The sequence below is a fragment of the Carcharhinus amblyrhynchos genome, chromosome 20 (assembly GCF_965287045.1).
Source record: "Carcharhinus amblyrhynchos chromosome 20, sCarAmb.v2.hapA, whole genome shotgun sequence".
Classification (NCBI taxonomy): domain Eukaryota; kingdom Metazoa; phylum Chordata; class Chondrichthyes; order Carcharhiniformes; family Carcharhinidae; genus Carcharhinus; species Carcharhinus amblyrhynchos.
This window is the reverse complement of record NC_137343.1, coordinates 35,369,619-35,391,311: the sequence shown is the minus strand read 5'-3', so window position 1 is coordinate 35,391,311 and position 21,693 is coordinate 35,369,619. Positions and strand designations below refer to the sequence as shown.

Genomic DNA, 21,693 nt, shown 5'->3' with positions numbered 1-21,693 from the left:
GCACCAATGTAAAACTGTAAACTTTCATGTAAGTTGAGCGTTTTCCTGAAATAAGTGCACCCTTTAAAACCAAGTTGTTCACGAAATGTGTTATTTCTAAATTATAATTGTGCTGCAATCTATAAAGATAACTTCACAAAAATTTCTGATATTTCAATATTCTTGTCAAGCCTCGTGTGTTATTGGAGCTGCATTTATCTATTTGTGCCTTGTAGATGATTGGCTGGCTTTGGGGTTGATAGTGAGAGATTCAGCCATGGTCATGAATGCCAAGGTGATATGGTTAAATTACATTAGAGATGGTTACTGACTGGAGCAAATATTACTTCTGAGCAATGCAGAAGAAAGTTTTTGAAAGCATATTTATAGCTGTGTACTATTTAGCTTCTGCTATTTAACTCCAATAAGAGTGCTCGTAGCACTGACTACCTTCAAAGAATGAAGAACAAATCTGCAGGACGCTTGTGGGCAACCCTGAAGTAGGGCGGCACAGTGGTTAGCTGTGCTGCCTTTCAACACCAGGGTTTGACTCCTGGCTTGCGTCACTGTGTGGGGTTTGTGCATTCTCCTTGTATCTATGTGGGTTTCCTCCGGGTGCTCTGGTTTCCTCCCACAGTTCAAAGATGTGCAGGTTAGGTGGATTGGCCATGCTAAATTGACTCTTGTGTCAAGGGGACTAGATACGGTAAAATGCATGGGGTTATGGGGTTAGGGCCTGGATGGGATTGGGGTCGGTGCAGACTCAATGGACCAAATGGCCCCATTCTGTACTGTGGATACAATGATTATATAAATAATTGGGGCATTGAAAACATCAGCCTGTATTTGTAAGGCTTTTCATAGTGAACTGTCAGTGGTCATTGGTTACACTTTTGAATCTGGCCGCTTATTTTCTGGCAGCGCATTTCCTGTGGAAATTATGAAGTTGAGCTCTATCATCCATTGAGCTGCCACAAGTTGTGCACTAGGAGCTCTCCCAAACCAGAAAATTAACAAAAATAATTCATCTGGCAAGGGATTTTCCTTTTCTACACTATTTGCTGCTTGAAACATCATAAAAGCTAAGCCTGGTTTAGTGAGATGTAACAAATGGGGATTTTAATGGTGATCTAGGTAATTACTTCTGAACAACTGACCTGGTCCTGAAAGGTTTGTGAAATGTTGTCTGCATTAACGACTAATTACTATTTTTTTAAACTAGCATTTTTAGATAATTAAATAAATTTCTCATTTCAGCTTCTACTTTCATCCCAATCTTTATTTCATTTGTGTATGTGTGCATAACAAATTGAAAAAATTGATTTGACTATTCATGCTTTTCACTACCTGGTTGGCTTTCTAAAAAGTCTTTAATGTGGTTCTCTGCTTAGGCATGAGTGCAATTCAACTGAGGTTCCATAAATTAGGCTGTAATCAATTGTATGTTAAACTCGTTAAATTTGCAAAATCTCTGAAGCTTTCTTTAAGATCAGTGATGAAAGTCATTGTGTTTTTAAATTTCCTTTGCACACTTTAGTTTCCTTGTTACAAGGAAAAATTGGACATGGCAGGGAAAAAAGGCTATTTGTCAAACGGAATGATCCAATCAAATAATGAAGTGTCGAACTCTTTTGTATTTAATTGAATGTTGGTGGGCATTAACAGGAATTTGCTTGAGCTCCTTAATCATTTGAAACTATGGTTGTGGCATTGAGGTGCATGCTTATGTCTGCCTTTGTAAATAAATACTTCAGGTAAATTGTGCCCCATAAGTCTCTGAAATACAGAATGATTATTTTTCCAGCCCCAAAAATAATGTTCCTGCATTTTTACTATATAAATTGAACCGTCTTTTCAGTCATGACTGCTATATTCATATTAGTAGTCACCTCAATTTTTCAAATATCTGGCTGCGTTACCAGTACTGGGTGCAAGGGATCAAGTGGGTGATGTGTAATGAAGGTGCATGGAAGTACAGGACACTCCTACTTGTATCAGATGCTGATGATTTTCAAAATGGCAGTTGCCCACATTGGAAGTTCACTTTTATACTCAGTATACATGTAGGCTCTCATTGTTGGAGGGATCCTGAGGCTTCAAAGATAAGACTTAAACACGGATTTATATGATGTAAATGTATGTAAAGATTGGCTCTAGTTCTTTGCTTCAACATTTGGCTTTCTGCATAGGAAATCTATTCCTTTCCAATCGGTGGTGAATACAATGCACCTTGAGGATGGATATGTTGGGCAAGGTGACGTAATAGGTGGCAGAAGGTCATGTGATACCTGCAGGAATATATCCAGAGGGCGACCAGTGATCCTTTAGTAACAATGACATGTTAAAAATGATGAGCTTGCGCCAGGAGCAAAGTGAGTGCTGGTTGACTTTTGAATGTGTGTGTATATTTAGTGATTGCTTTTGACATCAGTAAATGTAATCATTAGCCTTTGATGCATCCACAACAATACTTGGCGCACATGTTTTCAAGATCACTTGTACCTCCACTTCAGTTTGGACGCATTAGCATATACATTTGAAACAAAAATACTTCACAAAATAGCAATAATCACTAGAACAAAATATTACTTAGTTCTTAAGCAGCTTTTACTTTTCAAAGATATGGCATGGCGATAGTTGGTGCTGATAGTTAGTGTTATCTGTTGCCCTCCCTGTTCAATTAATTCACAATACAAGTATAAGTAACATTTATTTATTAGTCACAAATAGGCTCACGTTCACACAACAATGAATTAACTCTGAAAATCTCCTAGTCACCACACTCCAGCGCCTGTTCAGGTACACTGAGGGAGAATTTAGCATGGCCAATGCACCTAATCTGTACATCTTCGGACTGTGGAAGGAAACAGGGCATTTAGTTCTTCAAATGAAATATCAAGAAGCTGCCAGACTGTTATGAATAAGATCAGTCAGCTTAACGTCAACAGGAGGAAAAATAATAAAATGTGAATACAGAGTTTGAACAAACAATCACAGTCCAAGCATAATGACATCAGATTTTCTGCATCGATGTGCACTGTATTAATATGCTGCAGTTTAGCACCTCAGTTCTGTGCGTTATTATTGAAAATGTCCTCATGACTTGTATGGCTTGGAGCTTTGAGAAATAGCATGGTGTGAGTGATGGCTTTTAACTAGTCTGACTCTGAATGATAGTAAAGCTGGCAGCTTTGAGTAGTGTTGGTACTATTAAGGCTCTTGCCGATACTGTCAGGTGGATTTGTAGATGTTAGGATATCATGGTGATGATGGACGAGACGATAAACTGGATTCTGCACATTCATAGGTTTACAGTTACTCTGTTCTTTCATTAAGATAATGGACTTGCATTTGCCTGCAGAATTCACCTGGTTTGAATTCATTTCAAACAGATGTCCTTTAATTATTTTGAAGGCCTAATGAAGTTTGACTGAAATGCTTTCTGTGGCCATATATGAGATATTGGTAGGTTCCAGATCAATAATTTGAATTTGATCATTGTTACTTTTTACAGCCCTTTTACAGATTCAAGTATGAGCTAGCTCACTAAACCTTTGATGTCATATAATGTTTACATCAACACTGTAGCCGTAAACGTGATTTTAATGCATTTTTTGTCATCTGAATGATTCCACATAACCAAGAGTTAAAACTGAAATTGGGATTTTAAAATGCGCCAAAAATGTTACATGCTTGAAGCTGATGTCTTAATGAAACAATGTTGTGAAATGTATGTAATTTAATTTTTCTAAGTTCCTTGTGTCAGTCGTCATATTCCTGGGGGACTCAGTTGGCTGGATGGTTTGTTTTATGTTGGAGTGAGGTGTGATGACCCTCAGGTTAAAATCACCACTCGCCAGCTCTTCCCCTTGAAAGGAAGAGCAGCCTGTGGTCAGCCTATGGGAGTATGGTGACTTTTCATTTCTTGTGGCAGTGTGCTTTAATGCAAAATTTGGCTTTAGATTTTGCAATGAACATAAAATGAATTTGACAGCTATGTGATGAGAGCTGATGGCCATTGAGCGTAGATGTAGGAACTGACTGCCCAGGTTTATTCTTCAGGGCAGGAAGTCTTGAAGTCAGCAAATACTACCTGTTCCCTGAGCTTTGAATCATTTACATTACTAAGTTCAACTAATGAACTTGCAGGCTGACTGCATGTAAAGCAAAGAACATCATAAGAATAATATTCAAATTTGCAATAGAAGTGTTTGTGTTGCAGCTATTTCAAAGGGATCTTGAGAAATTTAATCAGTGCCCAGAATTCCCCAAGATACACCAAAGTTTATGCTGATCTTCATGTTAGTGAGTTAATGTCAACATTTCCTAATAATGTCATAAGTGCACTTTGGTTGGAAACAAGTGGGAATCAGCATACGTTGTCAAGAGAAAGGAGACAAATTTAGGCTGTGTTCCTCCTTTAATTTCTTCATGCATAAAATTGTAGTTTGAAGGCATCAAACCAACATTTATGCAAATTGATTCACAGGAGGCCAATCCCAGCCTGTCCACTCTGCTGGGTCTAAAGGAGCAATTCACCGTGTGCCATTCTCACGCCTCCCTGTAGATCTGCAAATTCTTCTTTTTCACATAATGCAATTTTTTCTTGAATGCCCTGACTGAACCTGTCTCCATCACGCAGTCAGGCAGTGCATTCCAGATTTTAACCATTTTGGCACATGGAAAAGTTTTTCCTTAAGTTATCATTGCTTATTTTGCAAAGTACCTTAAATCTGTACCCTTGATTCGCGATCCTTCCACCAATGGAAACAGTTTCTCCTTAGCTACTCTATTCAGATTCCTCATGATTTAGAATACATCTATCAAAGTTTCTCTCAACCTTCTTGAAAGAAAAGAGTTCTGACTTCTCCAATCTATTATTTAGCTGGTTCTTGGAATGAGGAACTTGATTCTCATGATTTCTTTTCAGCATTCTCTATAATACCTTCTGTCCTTCCTAAAGTGTCTGGAACTGAATATGCCCCGCTCCAGCTGGGGCCACACTTGTGTTTTATACAAGTTTAACATAACTTCTTTTGCTTTTATTCTTTATCTCTATTAATAAGGCTTAGGTGTGCTGCTGTCAGCCTGTCCTGCCACCTTTAGTGATTTATGCCATTTCCCATTTGCTTCAGCCCCTGTGCTCCATTATGATTGTACACTTCGTTTGTACTCTTCACATCATATTGTCTCTCTCCTGTGTTCTTTCTGTCAAAATGAATGTGTTCTTGCTGTCAAAATGAATCACTTCAATCTTTTCTGCATTGAATTTCATCTGCCACCTGTCTCTCCATTCCATCAACCTGTCTTAGTTATTTTGAAGCTGTAGGCTATCCTCAGGATTCAGTGTTTCCAAATTTTGTATTGTTCACCAAGTTCTAGTTCAGATCATGAAGACTAGAGGACCTGACGCTGACCCCTGGGGAACTCTACTATGACTCCTCCAGCAGCCTCTCAATTTCTAGGAGTGTAATGGAGTCAATATCTAGAGAATTGAGCTCTTGACAGGGACTGAGTGCAGTGCCTTTAGTTTTTGTAGTATTTAATTTGAAGGAATTTCTGATTTAGTTTTGGATGTCAGACGATAATTTTGGTTTTTGAGAATGTTTTAGAAATATGGGTGATAACCATGCTTAATAATCTACCTACTTCAAAATGAATTCCACAGTGTGAAAGATACATGAATGCGTGTTATGTTAAGTACAAATGTAGTCAAGAGTTATATACTGAAATTAATCGGTTAGGACAAACTTGAGTTGCTTTATTTTTGCCTGAAGCTCCATTTACTTTGTTACAATTCTTGAATATAAATGCATCTTTATATAATTATAAAGATTGCATTTTAGCAGCCAAGGCTAGTTTTGCCTCACATTATACAACCCATGTTCTAATTTTCAACTTTGTTTGCTGTTCATTTGTAACACCACCGATTCTGTGTTGTAACAATTCTATGGTTCCCAGAATGTTCCTGGTAGGAAGAATGGGATTAGTACACTTCACCATAGGTTTAGTCATTTGGTAATCTATGTAATTATAGTCACTTTAAAAAAATTAATGAGTTGGAATGAATACCCAATAAGGGTTTTGTCTAGACAAACAGTCAGTAGTTCTTACTGCAATTCAGTTCCTGTTTAATCAGTAGTAATATGGAGAATAACATTAGCTGTCACTGTGACAGCAAGCTTTTCCGTACTGTGTGGAAGACACTGTTGTGATCTCATTCTGCTACAGTTTTGGCACTGTGACAAATTTGAAAAAGTACTTTCACGGGCCCATGAAATTAAATGATTTTCAGCAAAGTAGCAACAATTTGTCGCTTTCCAACAGCTAGGAGGCAATGCATTTTATTATTCAATGTCTTGATTCCGGGACCATGTTATTGCTATAAGTGAATCATCAAGGCTTTTATGGCTTTATTCTGCTTTGATTTTGCCTGTGTAATTTTCCATCAATGAGGCTCTATCTTTTTGTTTTTTCTGATACAACCTGCTTTTATTGAACAACTTGAACTGCCAGTATTCTGACACTCTGAGTGTCTATGATGACACCAGATAGTAGTTCTGTGCCCACTAACTTTTACAGTGATTTTGACTTTTATTTAATTGTGGCTGCCTTTAAAATATTGTAATTTGTCTGAATGTCAAAAATAACTATTGAGGCAAAATTGTCAGCTGCTAATAAACATCAGCTACCTCTGCACTTGTCATAGCTTGTAAGCATAACTTATTGTTTGCAAGCCTCTAGTTTTTATAACAGTGGTGCCAGTTTGCACAAGACAAGCATTAAGAAAATGTGATTAATAACCAACTCAGTGGCAGTCAGTGTGGCATATATAAATAATTATATCAAACAATATCTCTACAAGTTAGTACAGTTTTTGCTATATTGGTAATTATTTATTTTATTTCTTGCATTTGAGCTGCAAGCTTGTAAGACTTATTCACAACATTCAGTTTCTTCCTTGAATCAATTCCAGCTTAAGGAATTGTTATCTGTGTTTGCCATAGATTCTTAATAGCCATTCTGATTTATCACTATGGTGTTTTAGTTGTAGTTATATACTTGAATAGCATCTGTTTTTATTTTGAGTTCTAAGGTTTGTCACCTTTATTTCAATGTGTCTCTATCACAGTAAAATGTGGAAGGCTTCTATAATTTCTTTTCAGTTTGGCCTTTTCTCTCGAGACAAAATAGGGTAGAGTATAAGAAAAGGAGACTGAGTACGCGATGTATTCATGGTGTTTGGTTCCATGTTAATTTAAACTGATCAAAATAAGTAGCATACATCTCAGAAATCTGGTGCAAAATATAATGTAGTTAAAGAGCTTTGGGAAATGAAATGTGAAAAATTTCAATTATTCTATGATTAGCAAGATCATGATTGTGTTAAACTGGTGTACCTTGCCACATGCGGTTGAAAAGTCCTGGTAACCTTTTTGGCTGAGATGCCTATCCATAATAATTTGAAACGCTTGTAACATTTTAAAGGCACAAGTCTTGTGGTCAGTATATAAAAAAAAATGTTCATTGTTCACCTCAAATCCCCAGACTTTGTGGGCTTTGAGTAGTAATGTGCAGTATTTGGATATCACCTCCAGCACAGTGTCCTATACAGGGGATTGCTGGTGTGCATAAGCCAACTCTGGATCTATTTCTGGAGATTTTACCACATGATCTCTTGCTTTCCAAGGGATGAATAACATTTCAGTCAAAAAAGCCTCCTTCAGTGCCATTATTATTGTCAATAATAAATGATATCGTCCAAAGAAAATTAAATAAACATTTTTTTCTGTCTTAATGTTTTTCTCCTTAGTTGTTTGGCACAGTGCCTGGGGGATTTAACTTTTCAAAACCAAGAGATTCTAGGGAATTCCTGGTGGGTGGCAACCTTGCTTGTTGTAGCTTGAAACTCAAGTCCTAAAATCACCTTCATTACTATTGATTCCAGTCATCGAAAAGTGAACCACGGGGTTAGATTAATTAAGTTTGATGTTTGGGCAGTGGATAAGAGATGGCATCAATTCCATTGAAGGCTCTGATACATTAACAGGAGTAAAGATAGACACAGCAAGGTGGAAATTGTACATCAAGTGGTGAACCAGTAGTTAAAAAGTATTTATCACTCATGTTGATAAACATTTGAAATAATTTGTCAGACAAATTAGTAGTCAGAAGACATGGACATCTTTGAAACAATTTGACGTTAACCAGAATGACATGGGAGAGAAAACTTGGATTGATTGGACCTTTCAGCATTATATAAGATATGGCATTTCTTGCTAGTCACATTTAGCCCTTGACTCATTTTGCATTGGTTGCAATATTGTCGAATTCTGCTACTGACGGCCACTTAAGGAGTTTCCTCATCTCTAAATAATTTGCCAGGCACATGTCACTTTGGTGCAGAGGACTGATTATGGATGGCACCACACGTGAGGTTGCTGTGCAATGTTCTGACAATATCTCATCTCATTGTGCACGAACTGGAGAGCTATTTTCATCAAGTGTTGATACACCAACCACTGCAAGTATCTGAGACGTACTCTTTCAGTAGTGAACTCTGAGGTTTAACGTTTGTCTGCTTGCTTAGCATATCTTGTTAAGTTAATAGACTGTGAAAATCATCATATAGAATGTTAGTTTTTTATCAGATTAATACAAGATGTTTTCAGGTGTATTTTAAAGGAGACAAGTACAGTGGAGACATAGGGATGGAATTCCAGAGTGTAGGATCTAAACATCTCAACATATGGCGAATAATGGTGGAGCAATGAAAATGAGAGATGCTTGTTCAGAATTAGACAAACAGATATCTTGAATAGTTGTGGGGCTGAGCAAAATTATAGAGATGAGAAGGGACAAGGCCACTAAAATTTTCATTTTTTTGAAAAAAAATGAGAATTTTAAAATCTAAATTACTTGACCTGGAACTGATACAAGTCAGTGAGCACTGGGGTGATAGTCAAATTGGACTTGATGAGTACTTGATTGAGCAACAGTGTTCACTTGCATATGTTGTTTGCACTTCACTTCAGTGACCATTTCAGTGGGATAATTATCAGGGATGAGAAATTTCTGTCAAATGGTTCAATTCCCATAATTAAAAAGCTTTTCCAATGTCTGCTGCCTCCTCTCAACTTTTTATGTACATCATTGAGTACATAATTTTTTTTCTCACTGCTTGAGTCTGATCCTGCTCATTGCCCCCACAATTGACTGCTAATGAATGCCAGCAATGACAGCATTCGTATTACATAGAACACTACAGCACAAACAGGCCCTTCGGCCCACAAGTTGCGCCGATCACATCTATACCTACCAAGACATAGAACTATCTGTAAGTCCCAATGCCATTAGATCCCATATACTCATCCAGAAGTCTTTTAAAAGACCCCCAGCGAGTTTGCCTCTACCATCACCTATGGCAGCCGATTCCACTCACTCACCACCCTGAGTGAAAAACTTACCCCTAACATCTCCTCTGTACTTGCTTCCCAGTGCCTTAAACCTGTGTCCTCTCGCAGCAACCATTTCAGCCCTGGAAAATAGCCTCCGAGAATCCACCCTATCTATTCCTCTCAACATTTTATAAACCTCTATCAGGTCGCCTCTCAACCTTCGTCTCTCCAGGGAGAAGAGACCTAGCTCCCTCAACCTATCTTCATAAGGCATGCCTCCCAATCCAGGCAACATCCTTGTAAATCTCCTCTGCACCCTCTCAATAGCTTCCACATTCTTCCTGTAGTGAGGCGACCAGAACTGTGCACAGTACTCCAAGTGGGGTCTGACAAGGGACTTGTAAAGATGCCCCCAAATCATGTTGTAAACCATGAGTGTCTGCTTGTGTTGGCTGTTGAGTGAAGGAAACACATCCCGCCCTCCTCATTTGATTATAGCTGATGCTTCAGTTGGGTTCATATCTCAACATAAAGGAAGAGAATAAGTGGAAAGTCATTTATGCATGATGTGCACGTGTTAAAATACTGAGGTCCCTTTGGTGATTTTTGATTGTGATCCTTGATGGTGATAGAAGGTAAGCAAAGGGAAAACTAATTGAAGCCTAATAATTTGTTCCACTCAAAGTGGTCTAGAACCAATTGAATTCAATACATGGTATAAGTGGTATTATTACATGACTCTTTGACATACAAAAATTTCAGACCTTTTTGGTTTCAGTCCCTCATCCTCGAATAATATTTGAAATATCATCATAAATAGATGATTGGCAACCAGGAATGTTATCTGGAGATTGAATTCATGAACATGGATTGCTGACCATAGTTATTCTTAGGCGAGTAGAGTTAGAGCCAAGTTGCATGATTTTCAGAAGTACAATATCACTGTAGAATTGAGTTATATTGTGATTGACTTCCTTAATTTTTCCAGCAATAGAATGCTAAATACACAATTTATGTGCATTAGTTAGCCACTCAATGTAGCACTGGAACGATTTGCAGTTAATTGTGATCAACAGCAAAAACAACCTGTGTGTTTATAACACCTTTAGCAGAGGATATAAAGTGCTAAGATTCTTCAGACAGGCACAAAGGGAAAAACGTTAGGGTTAGGCTCAAAACTGCCAAATGCTCGATTGAGAAAAAGATGAAAGACTGGATGTATTACAAAGGTACCTCGGAAGTTGAAGGAATGGCTACCATTGATGAAGTTAGGGAAGAGTCAAAATATTGGACTTTTAGGAGCAGTTAGAGAGGTTGTAGATAGTGGGGGGATAAGGTCTTTGAGAGATTTAAACACTAGGATGGCAATTATAAATTTGCTACCTGATGGGACTGACAACCAATGTAGGAAAAGCAGAAATGATGGATGAGTAGATCTTCCTATGGAAGACAGACAGACAAGGTTAAAGATGGATAAAAGCAAATGACTGCGGATGTTGGAATTAGAAACCAGAAGAGAGAGTGCTGGAAAATCTCAGCGGGTCCAACAGCAACTGTAAGGAGAGAAAAGAGCTGATGTTTGGGATCCAGATGACTTTGTCAAAGCTAAAAGGCGTAGAAAGTGGGAGATAATTATACCACAGGGTGAGGGAATGAAACATGAATCATAGCCACAGAAATCAGAGGAAAAGACTGCGAATAACTGTTCACAGAGGGAATAAAGGGTGTGAATGGCAAACAGCAGAGGAGCTAAAAGAGAGGGTAAGCTGTGACAGATGAAGATGTTTGGGGAATGGGGGAGAATGGATGGGACAAAGGTAACATTTAGAAAAGGGGGAGAAAAGATAAGGGGGGAAAGAGTTGGGGGGGGGGGGAAGAAAAATGAAGAAAGACAATAAAAAAATGAAAGGTTAGAGATGAGGAAGGGGAAAGCCATGAAGGGATTTAAACGCAAGGATGAGAATTTAAAATTTTATTGCTATACTGGCAGTAACTGTTGGCCAGCGAGCACAGGTGATGGGAAACGGGACTTGAGGCAGCATTCAAGCAGTGGAATTTTTAATTAATTGAGATTTATGAAAAGCAGAACATCAGAGACCATCATGGAAATGTTGATATTGCCAAGCGTGGAGGTGACAACTGATTGAGTGTTTTAGCACCTGAATTGTGAAGGAAGGGATGGAACTGGCCAGTGTTTTGAGTTCTGTAATTTTTATTGGAAGAGAGCAATGAAGTCAAAACCTCAGCTCTGGACTGAATAAAATATTAAGGTTATAGGAACAGAAGACACTGGCTGAAATACCCTGGCTAGAATTGGTGGATGAGCGTAGAGACAAGTCCTGGTGGTCCCACTGAACTGAGCTAAAGAGGGCAAGTGTTGGAGGAGCATGATGTAGCTAATGGTGCCCAAGGTTGTATTTGGCTCAGAGACAGGTGATATGCTGTCCCTCAATCCTAAAGAAGTTTCATGATGTTAAGTGGGAATATTTGTGGTCTGGGATGCTGGAAACCTGATTGGAGATTTTCAATCAAGGAAATGCTGGAAATTTGGTCATGGATCTGGGAGGTGATAACAGATTCAAAGAAAACTGAATGGAAGTCAAGTTAGAAATGGGTGGTAGTTTGTAAAGACAAAGCTTGAAGGTGCCATTTATCGAGGAACGATTGCTGATGGTGGTTTAAAAGGATTGGGATTACGTCTGAGCAGGAACCATTTACTATGGAGACCTGGAAGAGATGAGTAGTTTATTGGGAATGGAGTTGAGGAAGGAGGAGGTTAGTCCTGAGGTAATGAGTTTGGGAGGGTTTACAGGAATGGGACGAGCAGGAGAATAATGTAAATTTTGGGCCCGGGAAATTTGGATTGGTGGGAAAGTAAACAGACAGCTGAATGAATAATCTGATTATATTGCTGAGAAATATATTAGATTTTTGCAGTTTTTGGAGCAGTTTGTGGAGGAGACAGGGGAGACAAGTTTCAGGAAGCAATTGGTTGTGGGGGGGGGCAGAATTTGGGAATTGTGTTCAACCTCTATAATGAGCAGCAGATAAGTTTAACAGAGAACAACCAAACAAAGTAGGGACATGTTCGGCACAACTTGTGGGCTGAAGGATCTGTTTGTGCTGTAGTTTTTCTATGTTCTATGTTTAAGGTCTTTAAGCTGATAAAGTTGATGGGAACTGAAGTCAAAAAATCAAGTGAACTGTCTGCATCCTAGAACATCAAGGGAATTTGGGCAGGAATGGTCAATTGAGATATTTAAAAAATGTTTTGAATATCTGAATTTTGCTAAACGACTGGAGAATTGTAAAAACATCTCTGTTCATGACTTCAATCTTTCTGGTTTAATCAGTCGGTCTTAAATTGGTTGGGGAACAATTGTCTGTAAATGCAATGAAATTAGTGAAAACTTGGATCCAAGGTCACAGAATAATATATTTGTTTTATATGAGGAAGTTGAATGATCAAAATGTGGTGGATGTTATGTGTATGGATATTTGAGAAAATATTTCCAAAGCATGAGGCTTTTTGCAGAAATTTAGATATGCCACTGAAGGCAATATTGCTGAATGGGTAGAAAATGACTTCGGGCAGAAAACCAAAGATGGTTTAAGATGTTTTGTATACTGATATGTGGATAATCGTGTGCCTCTGGGACCTCTGACCTGTTGTTTCCTTTGAGACAAGGGCAGAAGTGTAATTATATACAAGGTTGCTTATATCAATTTAAGGGACACAGTTTAATTAACTGGGCTGATGGTAGATGTGAAATAACATTTTGGGGAAGGAACAGTGAAAATAAACATTCCAAGTGGGGAAAAAATCTTAAGTGGAGAAACAGCATGTTATAACTCGATAGTACTGTGATGCTAATAAGTAAAAGACAATTAAATTCTATTTGCTATCATGTTGGCATGGAGAGTTAGTGGAAGAATTTTTTCCAAAGGTTTGTGATTGGTTATAAATAGACATAAATAGAATGAGCATTCAGAATCATGGGGAAGTTTGAGCAATGTTTATCAGCTGGGATTCTTAACAGCATAGACTGCTTTACCTTGTAAATGATCTTTGATGTAGAAGCACATCATTTAAAAGGGATTTGGTCATTATCTGAAAAGGAAAAAAATTTAGGCGTATAAGGAGAGTAGCTTAAAGAGAATAGCACCAGTATTGGTTTGATGAGTTGTAATTCTTGTGGTTCTTCAAGAATAATAAGTAAATATGTCAAGGCAAGAAATATGAAATGAGCAACTAAATAATTTGCTCACTGGAATTAGTTGATTTAATTGGAAGTGATCACAAACTACTGTTTTAAATTGTGACTGAACTGCCTTCTGGAAACATCATCCGAACTTTTTATTCGAAAAGCAGCATGATTTATTTGCTTGAATGGCTAGTTTAGGAGTGATACTGTCAGCATGCTGCAAATACGTAATGGACAGTTAATGTTGAAATGCACACTGTGGACAGGAAATAAGTAACTGGTGACATGAAGTGTGATAAGTTTAACATCTTCCCACATTTCACTGGTTTACTGTTTTGTTTTTTTTTCCATTGCTGCACCAAAATGCCTCTGACTTGTTTTCTTTAGACAGATGCGTAATTCAGTGGTTGTTAATTTCAAATACTTCAAACCCAAACAGATGAAAGTTAATTTCAAGCCATTCATGAATGAACTTGAGGGTTTCACTTTGGGAATTGATGCAGCCAACATTCATATCCGATATCTTCCCTTTCCTTTGGCATAATATCAGCAAAATGGAACCTAAGTCTGGTGGCATTGATATGATGTGGGTATGCCGGCGTTGGACTGGCGTAAACACAGTAAAAAGTCTGACAACACCAGGTTTTAGTCCAACCTATTTATTTGATAATATACTTGGGGCTAACCCGAAAGCTTGCGAGTATGTTATCAAATAAATAGGTTGGACTAAAACCTGGTGTTGTCAGACTTTTTACGGCATTGATATGGCCAGGTTATGAAGAAAATAAAATTGAATTATGTCCATTTCAAGTTTTTTATAAATCTAAATAATGTGGGTGCTTGTTAATTCCACGTCAAGTAGATTTTTAAGAGATCAAAGAAATCTTAAATTAGGTGTATTTTTGACATTTACTGGATTTGTTTGAGTTTTTAAAAATTCAGTAATTTAAAAGAAATAAAATGGTTTCATGTGAAATCTGTATGCCTCGACTTATTAACACTTATGTGCATGAACCAAGTTTCATAATTGATAACAAGCCATTTGAAGAGCTTCTCCCAGGATGCATACTAAACTCATGTTCACTCAGTGTTATTGCTGTTTTTATAGAAGGCATTTTGGACCTTAATGTAAATACTAGTCAGCCTTGGAGTTTGGAGACTGGACTGTTAATTAGACTTGGGGCAGAATTATGTTTTGTTTAAAAGTGCATTAGATTCTGCTAATGCGTGGTTTTAAAGTTGTCTCTTCCTCATGAAAAAGATACAATTATTTATTTCTGCAGTTACAATTTTGATATTTTGAACTTCTGTATTCTCAGTATGTTTAGTGTAAGGTCTAAAGGGTGTCAGGGAGGGGTAGTACCTGTGGTGGGGGAACATGTCGTGTTCTTCTCAGGGTAGTTTGTCCACCCCTTGTCCCCATCCGGCACTCAGTCCTCACCCGTGGCTTCCTGTAGCTGTTTGCATGCGACAGCGGCCACACCCCGGGCCAACGGCTTCGACAAGCCAGCTAAACCAGGTGAGGTGGCTGACGGGTCTCGGTGAGGTAGGGAGATGTCTATCCTGGCATGTGAAGACAGACTCCGGTGGATTGAGCGGACGAGACCAATGAAAGGTCCAGTGGTCAAGAAGGCAGTCTCTGGAAACGTCATGGAACGCGAAGAGCAGGACAAGATACAGGAGACGTCCTGGTCATCCACTGCGCCTGGACCCATTTCCAGCCGTCTTGACTCTTGTCTTGCCACTGGATCCAGATGGGAATTGGGAAGAGAGAGTGAGGCTGACATTGCACAACTCTCCCTCACTTTAATCCAAATCAAGCGCTAGTCTCGACACCACCACCATCATCATTGTCATCCCTGTCCAATGTGTGCCAGGACATTCCGTGCCCGAGTTGGCCTGATCAGTAATCTGCGGACACGCTGCATCCAGCCTCAAAATGACTAATGGTGTCGAGGTCCTCATTGATGACAATGGACGAACAAAATGTTTAGCCTAGATTTAAAAATTGAAGAGTCATATTCAATATATAGCACATATAGAAACAACTTGGCCCATCAAAGGGAAATTATATTGGGTCTGAATATTAGTATTCTCTTTGGAACTATTTTCTAGGAATCAAACTCTACATTTCTGATGATGACTGTTGCCAAGCGAAATGAGAAAATCCAGAGCGATTAATTGAAACTCAATACAATACGGTGAAACTGAAAATGTAGTTAGAAATCTAAACTATAGGAATATTCTCAAGTGCAGCAATTGTTGCTATGATGGAGTAAAACAGGAAATACTGGATACACTCAATAGATTATGCAGAACTGGAGAGAGAAACTGATTTGATGTTTCAGGTCAGTAACTTTTCAGCACAACTGGAGAAAGTTAGGCATGCTACCAGAGGAAGGGAAAGAACAAAAGGGGAAAGGACAGAAGAGATTAAATTCCAAAGGATGATGGTGCAAGACGAAAGGAATTCTACTGCGTGAAATAAAGAACCAAAGGCTGGTAAATCTCAACAGGTCTGACAGCATCTGTGGGGAGAGAATAGAGCCAACATTTTGAGTCTAGATCAGATCATCATAGTTTTTATGCAAAAGGTACAATAAAGTCACCAAAAACCCAGGTGATCTTTGGCTGCTCTCCCCTTTGAGGAGGAGAGCTGACTGGCGTTTTAACCTGAGAATCATCACACCTCAAGCAAGAAGCTAAGTTGAGAAGGCTGTCCTTCATGGAAATTGTTGTTGGTGTCTCTGCATCACGAACCAACTGTCCAGCCAACTGAGCTAATAGATTTGGATTAGTTTTTATGCAGACCATGACAAAATATCTTAAAGTACCCCCTTTGAAAATTATGTAAAGTTGGTCCAGGAGGGTAAAGAAGGCTGCTTAGTGAAATTGTTGGAATAAATGTACAAATCAGACCATTTCCATCTAAAAGTAGACCATTTTGTTTTTGAAAATTAAATATAGGCTTATGTTTAGAAGGAGTTAGAACATTGTACCACAAGATTCATCAAAGTGTTACAAAGTGCTTACTTTTTGATGTAGTTAGAGACTGATCGAAGATGAATCACAAGTATTATAGTATTAAAAGGAGAAAGCATACTAACTTCATGAAGTAGTGCGATAAAATTTGCTAATGTGCAGTACACTAGAAATTGGTCTAGATACAAAGTAAGAATAATTTGGATTTGCTTAATTGTTTTAAATTAGATTTTGGATTTAGATTGTGTAGCTATGTATTTATATTGATCTAGAGTTGTGATTTTTGACTCTGAAAGGCAGGCAACTTCAGTTGCCTATTGCTGAAAAAAGAGACATGCTATCAAAGCGTTTTGTCTTGCACTCATCAGGAAAGCTTGCAAGGATTTTCCAACAGTAAAGAGGGGACAACAATGTATATTGCATGAGAAGAGAGTACGATGCCTCTCCAATCGGAGTTTACTTGCCACCCAGTCAGCAACCTCTTCTCATGCAGTATATGTTCTCCCACTGCTATTGTAAAGTTCTTGCGAGCTGTCCTGATAAGTGCAAAATGAAAAGCTTTGATAATGTACATCTTTTCCCTGGAATGCTCAAGTTCCGTACTGCCAAACAGCAACTTCAGTTCCATGAAGCAATCTTGCACTGCTGTAACAATATAATGTGAATACAGTTCACCCTTTAAGATCTTTTTGATAATGTTGCTTTAAAATTGGAATGTCTGATGCATTGTAGAAATACAAATACTGTAAGTATTTTAAAATAAGTACTGTATTTAAATGGTCTCTTTTTTAATGTTGTTTCTGTCCACTTCCATGAATAACTCAAGAATTTTGGATTGATGTGGCATAAGCAGTTAATATAGGGTTGCCTACTTTGATCATTTACAAAATGGCAGGGACTGGGCTGGAAATTGGCATGAAATTAAGGAAATTCATTCATTCTCCTTTCACCCTTGTTGACTTACTTCCAGAGAAATTCCTTAAATATTATGCCAATCTTTCTCTTGATCCATCAAGATGCACAGGCAAAAATTATGTTGACTATTTTGGCTGCAAAGTCATCACCTGATACAATGCAACTTTGCAGTCGGCTCTGAAGCAACGTTGCACAAGTTTAAAATTTGTTGTGGGTACTTGCAATTTAGTTTTGTTATTCACCAAAGTTTAAATATGTTGTTATTTTCAGCCCTGTTGGCATGGGCATAGAGGACAGTCACTTACAACAGACAAGACACTGAATCCCAAACTCAAGAGGACTGTAGTAAATCTGTCACTTGGACAAATTAGCATCTGTTTTGTGTAATTGTGGGGTTTGGTATTTTGCCAGATTTGAGAAACAGGAGCTTTACAAATCCAGGCACAGCTGTAAAGTAATTTTGGAGATTTAAAAAGATGTCCAAATTGTGCTGTTTTAGATAATAAAACTTAGTTGAGTGCCAGAATCAGCTGTGGGGCTCCATTTAGCACTGTACCATGCTTAACTTGGCACTCACATTTAAGTTTCTGTGCTCTTGAAAGTCACAATTTAACAAGTAAATTTGTGTGCAGATTTAGAAATAATCCCAGAATGATATGCTAGCTTTCTTTGCATGTTGCAGTTAATGCTGCAGTTGATTTCCTGCACAGCCCTGGAATAAATTTGATTCCAATCCAAAGATGTACAGGCTGGGTGAATTGATCATGTTAAATTGCCCCTTAGTGTCCAAAGATATGGAGGTTATGGAATTAACCATGATAAATCCACGGGGTTATGATGATAGAGAATTGGACTTGATGGGCTGACCAGCCTCCTGCTGATTGCTTTCTGTGGAGGTGTTCTTGCCCAGGAATTGAGTAATTAAATCATAATTTAAACTATTCATCAGAGGTCTTGTAGTTGCTGTTACATGTTTACTTTTATCTAGCCCAATATATCTTCATAAATAAAGCCAAACATGAAGATGAATCTGTTTGTAAAACTTCAAACATTGAATTGACCTGTCTGAAGCAGATGTGCATCTGTGCTGCAAAAACTGAAACTTTTAAGTTTAAAGTTGAACTTGAGTTAGAAATATTATATGTTATGATGTATCAGAATGAAACATGTCTCAATCAGAATCTAAATCACAATGTGATGTAGCATCAGTGCCTAAGTGAAGTTAATGTACATGTCCATCATATATATCTTGCAAAAACAGTAATTTCGTTTGGATGTTGCTCTGGCTGGTTTCAGTCTCGGTCGTAACATTATTGGCCAGATTCATGATTTGTATTCGGAATGTAAATCATATGAACTTCGCTTTTGAATTTGCCATTTTTGAAGATATATTATTGCAATTAATAAAGTACTACATGGAAAAGAGGAGATTTGTCACAGATAATCTGTGATTGTCAATTTTGATCTCCAGTTTTTTTTCAATCCTGTTGGTTCCTTGGCCCAAAGGGTGAAGTGCTTATTTGTTGGCTTTAAATTCCTTTTTGGTCACAACTGAAGGACCAGTTTTTACTGAGCAAAAGATTATTCTAGGAATGTTCACAAATGAAAGTACCACTCCACTAATTGCAAACAATTTTTAGATTTTTCTCCCATTGTGTATTTGTATTTATATTAAAGCCAATTACATCTAAATAAGAAAACCTGAAACAGAACCTGGATTTTTTTTTTCCCCATCTGTCATTCCTCTTTCACAGATCACAGACAATATTCGTACCAATTGTGTTTTATTCCCCACTCATTTATCGTTCTTAGGAATTGTGCACATTTTATGCCGCATTTCGCATGTTTCCCTCCCTCTCATGGTGTTAGCTTGGGAACTGGTATGTTCCACAGATGTGCAGTGTTTCTTTCTCTATTTACTTAATTTACTATTGCTTTTATGTTTTGCCATTACCATGTGTTTTAAGGCAGGTCATTTAAAACAGATAAATTTTTAAAATTGTGGCAAGTAATTTAATCAATTTTTTTCTGATCTTTCACAGTGAGCACCTTTCCTGTTCCTTCACTTTCTTTCTGCATGGAGAGAGCAATGTCTGCACAAGTGTTGAAATTGCCCAGCACCAGCCTGTGTACCTTGTCAATGAAGAGCACATCAACATGGCACTCTTGTCAGCCACACCTTTTCAAGGTTAATTACTGAAGTATTTTTCTATAACTAAAATCCTGCAATCTGAAGTACTGTTTGTTGATATTTTATTAAAACTTCTGCTTTGTCATCCAATGTTCATTTTTCTAGATTCATATAGAAACTTGAACTGATAAATTCAATAGTTGCTGGTTTAATATTTTGCTAATGTCAGAAACCATGCTCATTAGGTGCATGTTTATTCCCCCCCTTAAATTTAAAGCTGCACTAAAGTTAGGTGGCACTTAATTTAGATATTCCTAAGTATGTCAGAGTCTTAGTCTAAAGTAGAAACCAAGCCAAAGGAGATGAAAGGAAGGGCGGCCAAAAACATTTTGTACTGATGGGTTTTGAGGAGGGCCCAAAGAATGAGCAGGCGATGGAATGTTTAAGGAAGGAATTTTAGAGCTTCAAGCTGAGGGAATGTTCACAATAACTTGAAGTGTTGAGGGATCCAAAACCAATATTGCACAATAGGGTGCAGGGAATAGTTTTTGACAAGCTCACGTTTGGCATAGACAAATGGAAAGCTGGCCAGGAGACGACTGAGGTGGCACAAGATTGGATGAATGCTTTAGAAAAATTGCTGAAGGCGTAACAGTCGGCCTTTGTAATGGAGCAAATGTGAACTTGGTAGCTGAGATTATGATCCGTCTTAGTTGGCCTGAGACCGAATGCGACAAAGATGAGTTTCTCGTGTTTATTTTGAAGGGTAGATGATAATTGGTGCTGTGAAATATTACATATTTGGTGTGCTGAAACACTAATATACTTTTGGGCACTAAATCCGGATTTAATACAGGTGACTGCAGAAACCAGTTGCTTGTTTTGAAAATTGGGTTGTTATTCTGATTTTGAAATTACTTTCATAATGTCCATAATTGCATATCCAAGTTCTCTCACTGTCAATTTTATTTGAGATTTAAAAATCCGCATCTGTCTGAAAGCTCCAGCCTTTTGGCCCATTTTTAGTGTGGGTTGCTAATTCTTAAATTATTTGCTAATGTCAGCATTAACAGCAAAACAATTATTATATGTCTGAAAGAAAATTCAAAATATAACCTTTTTTCCAGTCATCATTAGTCCATTTGGACTGAATGGCACGCTTACAGGCCAGACATACAAGATGTCTGATCCAGCTACAAGGAAATTGATTGAAGAGTGGCAATACTTCTATCCAATGGTATTGAAGAAGAAAGAAACCAAGGAAGAGGAGGAGATGGACTGTGATGATGACTTCCCTGTAGCTGTTGAGGTTATTGTAGGTAAGTGTGGAGTAGTGCTTCTAAAGCAGTGATGTTCCAAGATAACCATATGTATCATCAAATTGTGTTGTCATTTTTTGAGTGCTATTTTAAGTTAGAGGCATCATTAACCTTCAACCATTTTAGGCTTATAATCAGCATATTTTTATATGCAAAAAAAAATCATGTCTGCATGCCTTTTGCAGAAAACTGATCTTTAAAGAAACTAATACATTTTTGATTATTGATTACAGATGTTGTCTTGTTTGCGATTTCATTTAAGTATGTGGTTTTATTTTTACCCTTTGAAAGTTTAACCAAATAAATTTAAGTAACTAAATTAAGCATTTCTTTTAACAAATAAGATGCTAACTGAAATTTGGGACTAAATTTCTGAACAATATCAGTGTTATGAGCTGTTCAACTCTAGACGAATATTTTTATTGAACGAAGCAACACAAATAAAATGGTGTGAAGTTTTAGCAATATATGCATTCTTTCTGATGGAACAGCAAAATTCCTTCATGGATTTGCTGCCTTTTCAAATCATGAGGCCTAAGTAATAAATTCATTGGCAAAACTCTGTTAATTTCCATGATTTGGTTCTCATTTTCCATTCATGTTTGAGAACTTTTTGTCTTAAAACAAATGATTAAATATGCGATATGCTTTGTTCTGATTGTCCAGTAGGTTAGTAACCTTTAAGATAAAATTAGGTAGCTGAGCAACATGATTTTGTTTTGTAGTGTTTGCACAGATCTTGTGTCTGCTTATGAATGTTGAGA

General features: G+C 37.7%; 1 protein-coding gene across 1 annotated transcript in view; it reads left to right on the top strand.

The window, feature by feature from the left end:
• LOC145355917 (mediator of RNA polymerase II transcription subunit 13-like) overlaps positions 1-21,693 on the top strand; it is a 238,094-nt gene that overhangs the window by 146,865 nt on the left and 69,536 nt on the right. Inside the window, exons 5-6 of the mRNA XM_080208407.1 lie at positions 19,522-19,667; positions 20,738-20,929. Coding sequence (XP_080064533.1) covers positions 19,522-19,667; positions 20,738-20,929 — 338 coding nt within the window. The remainder of the gene's footprint in view (positions 1-19,521; positions 19,668-20,737; positions 20,930-21,693) is intronic.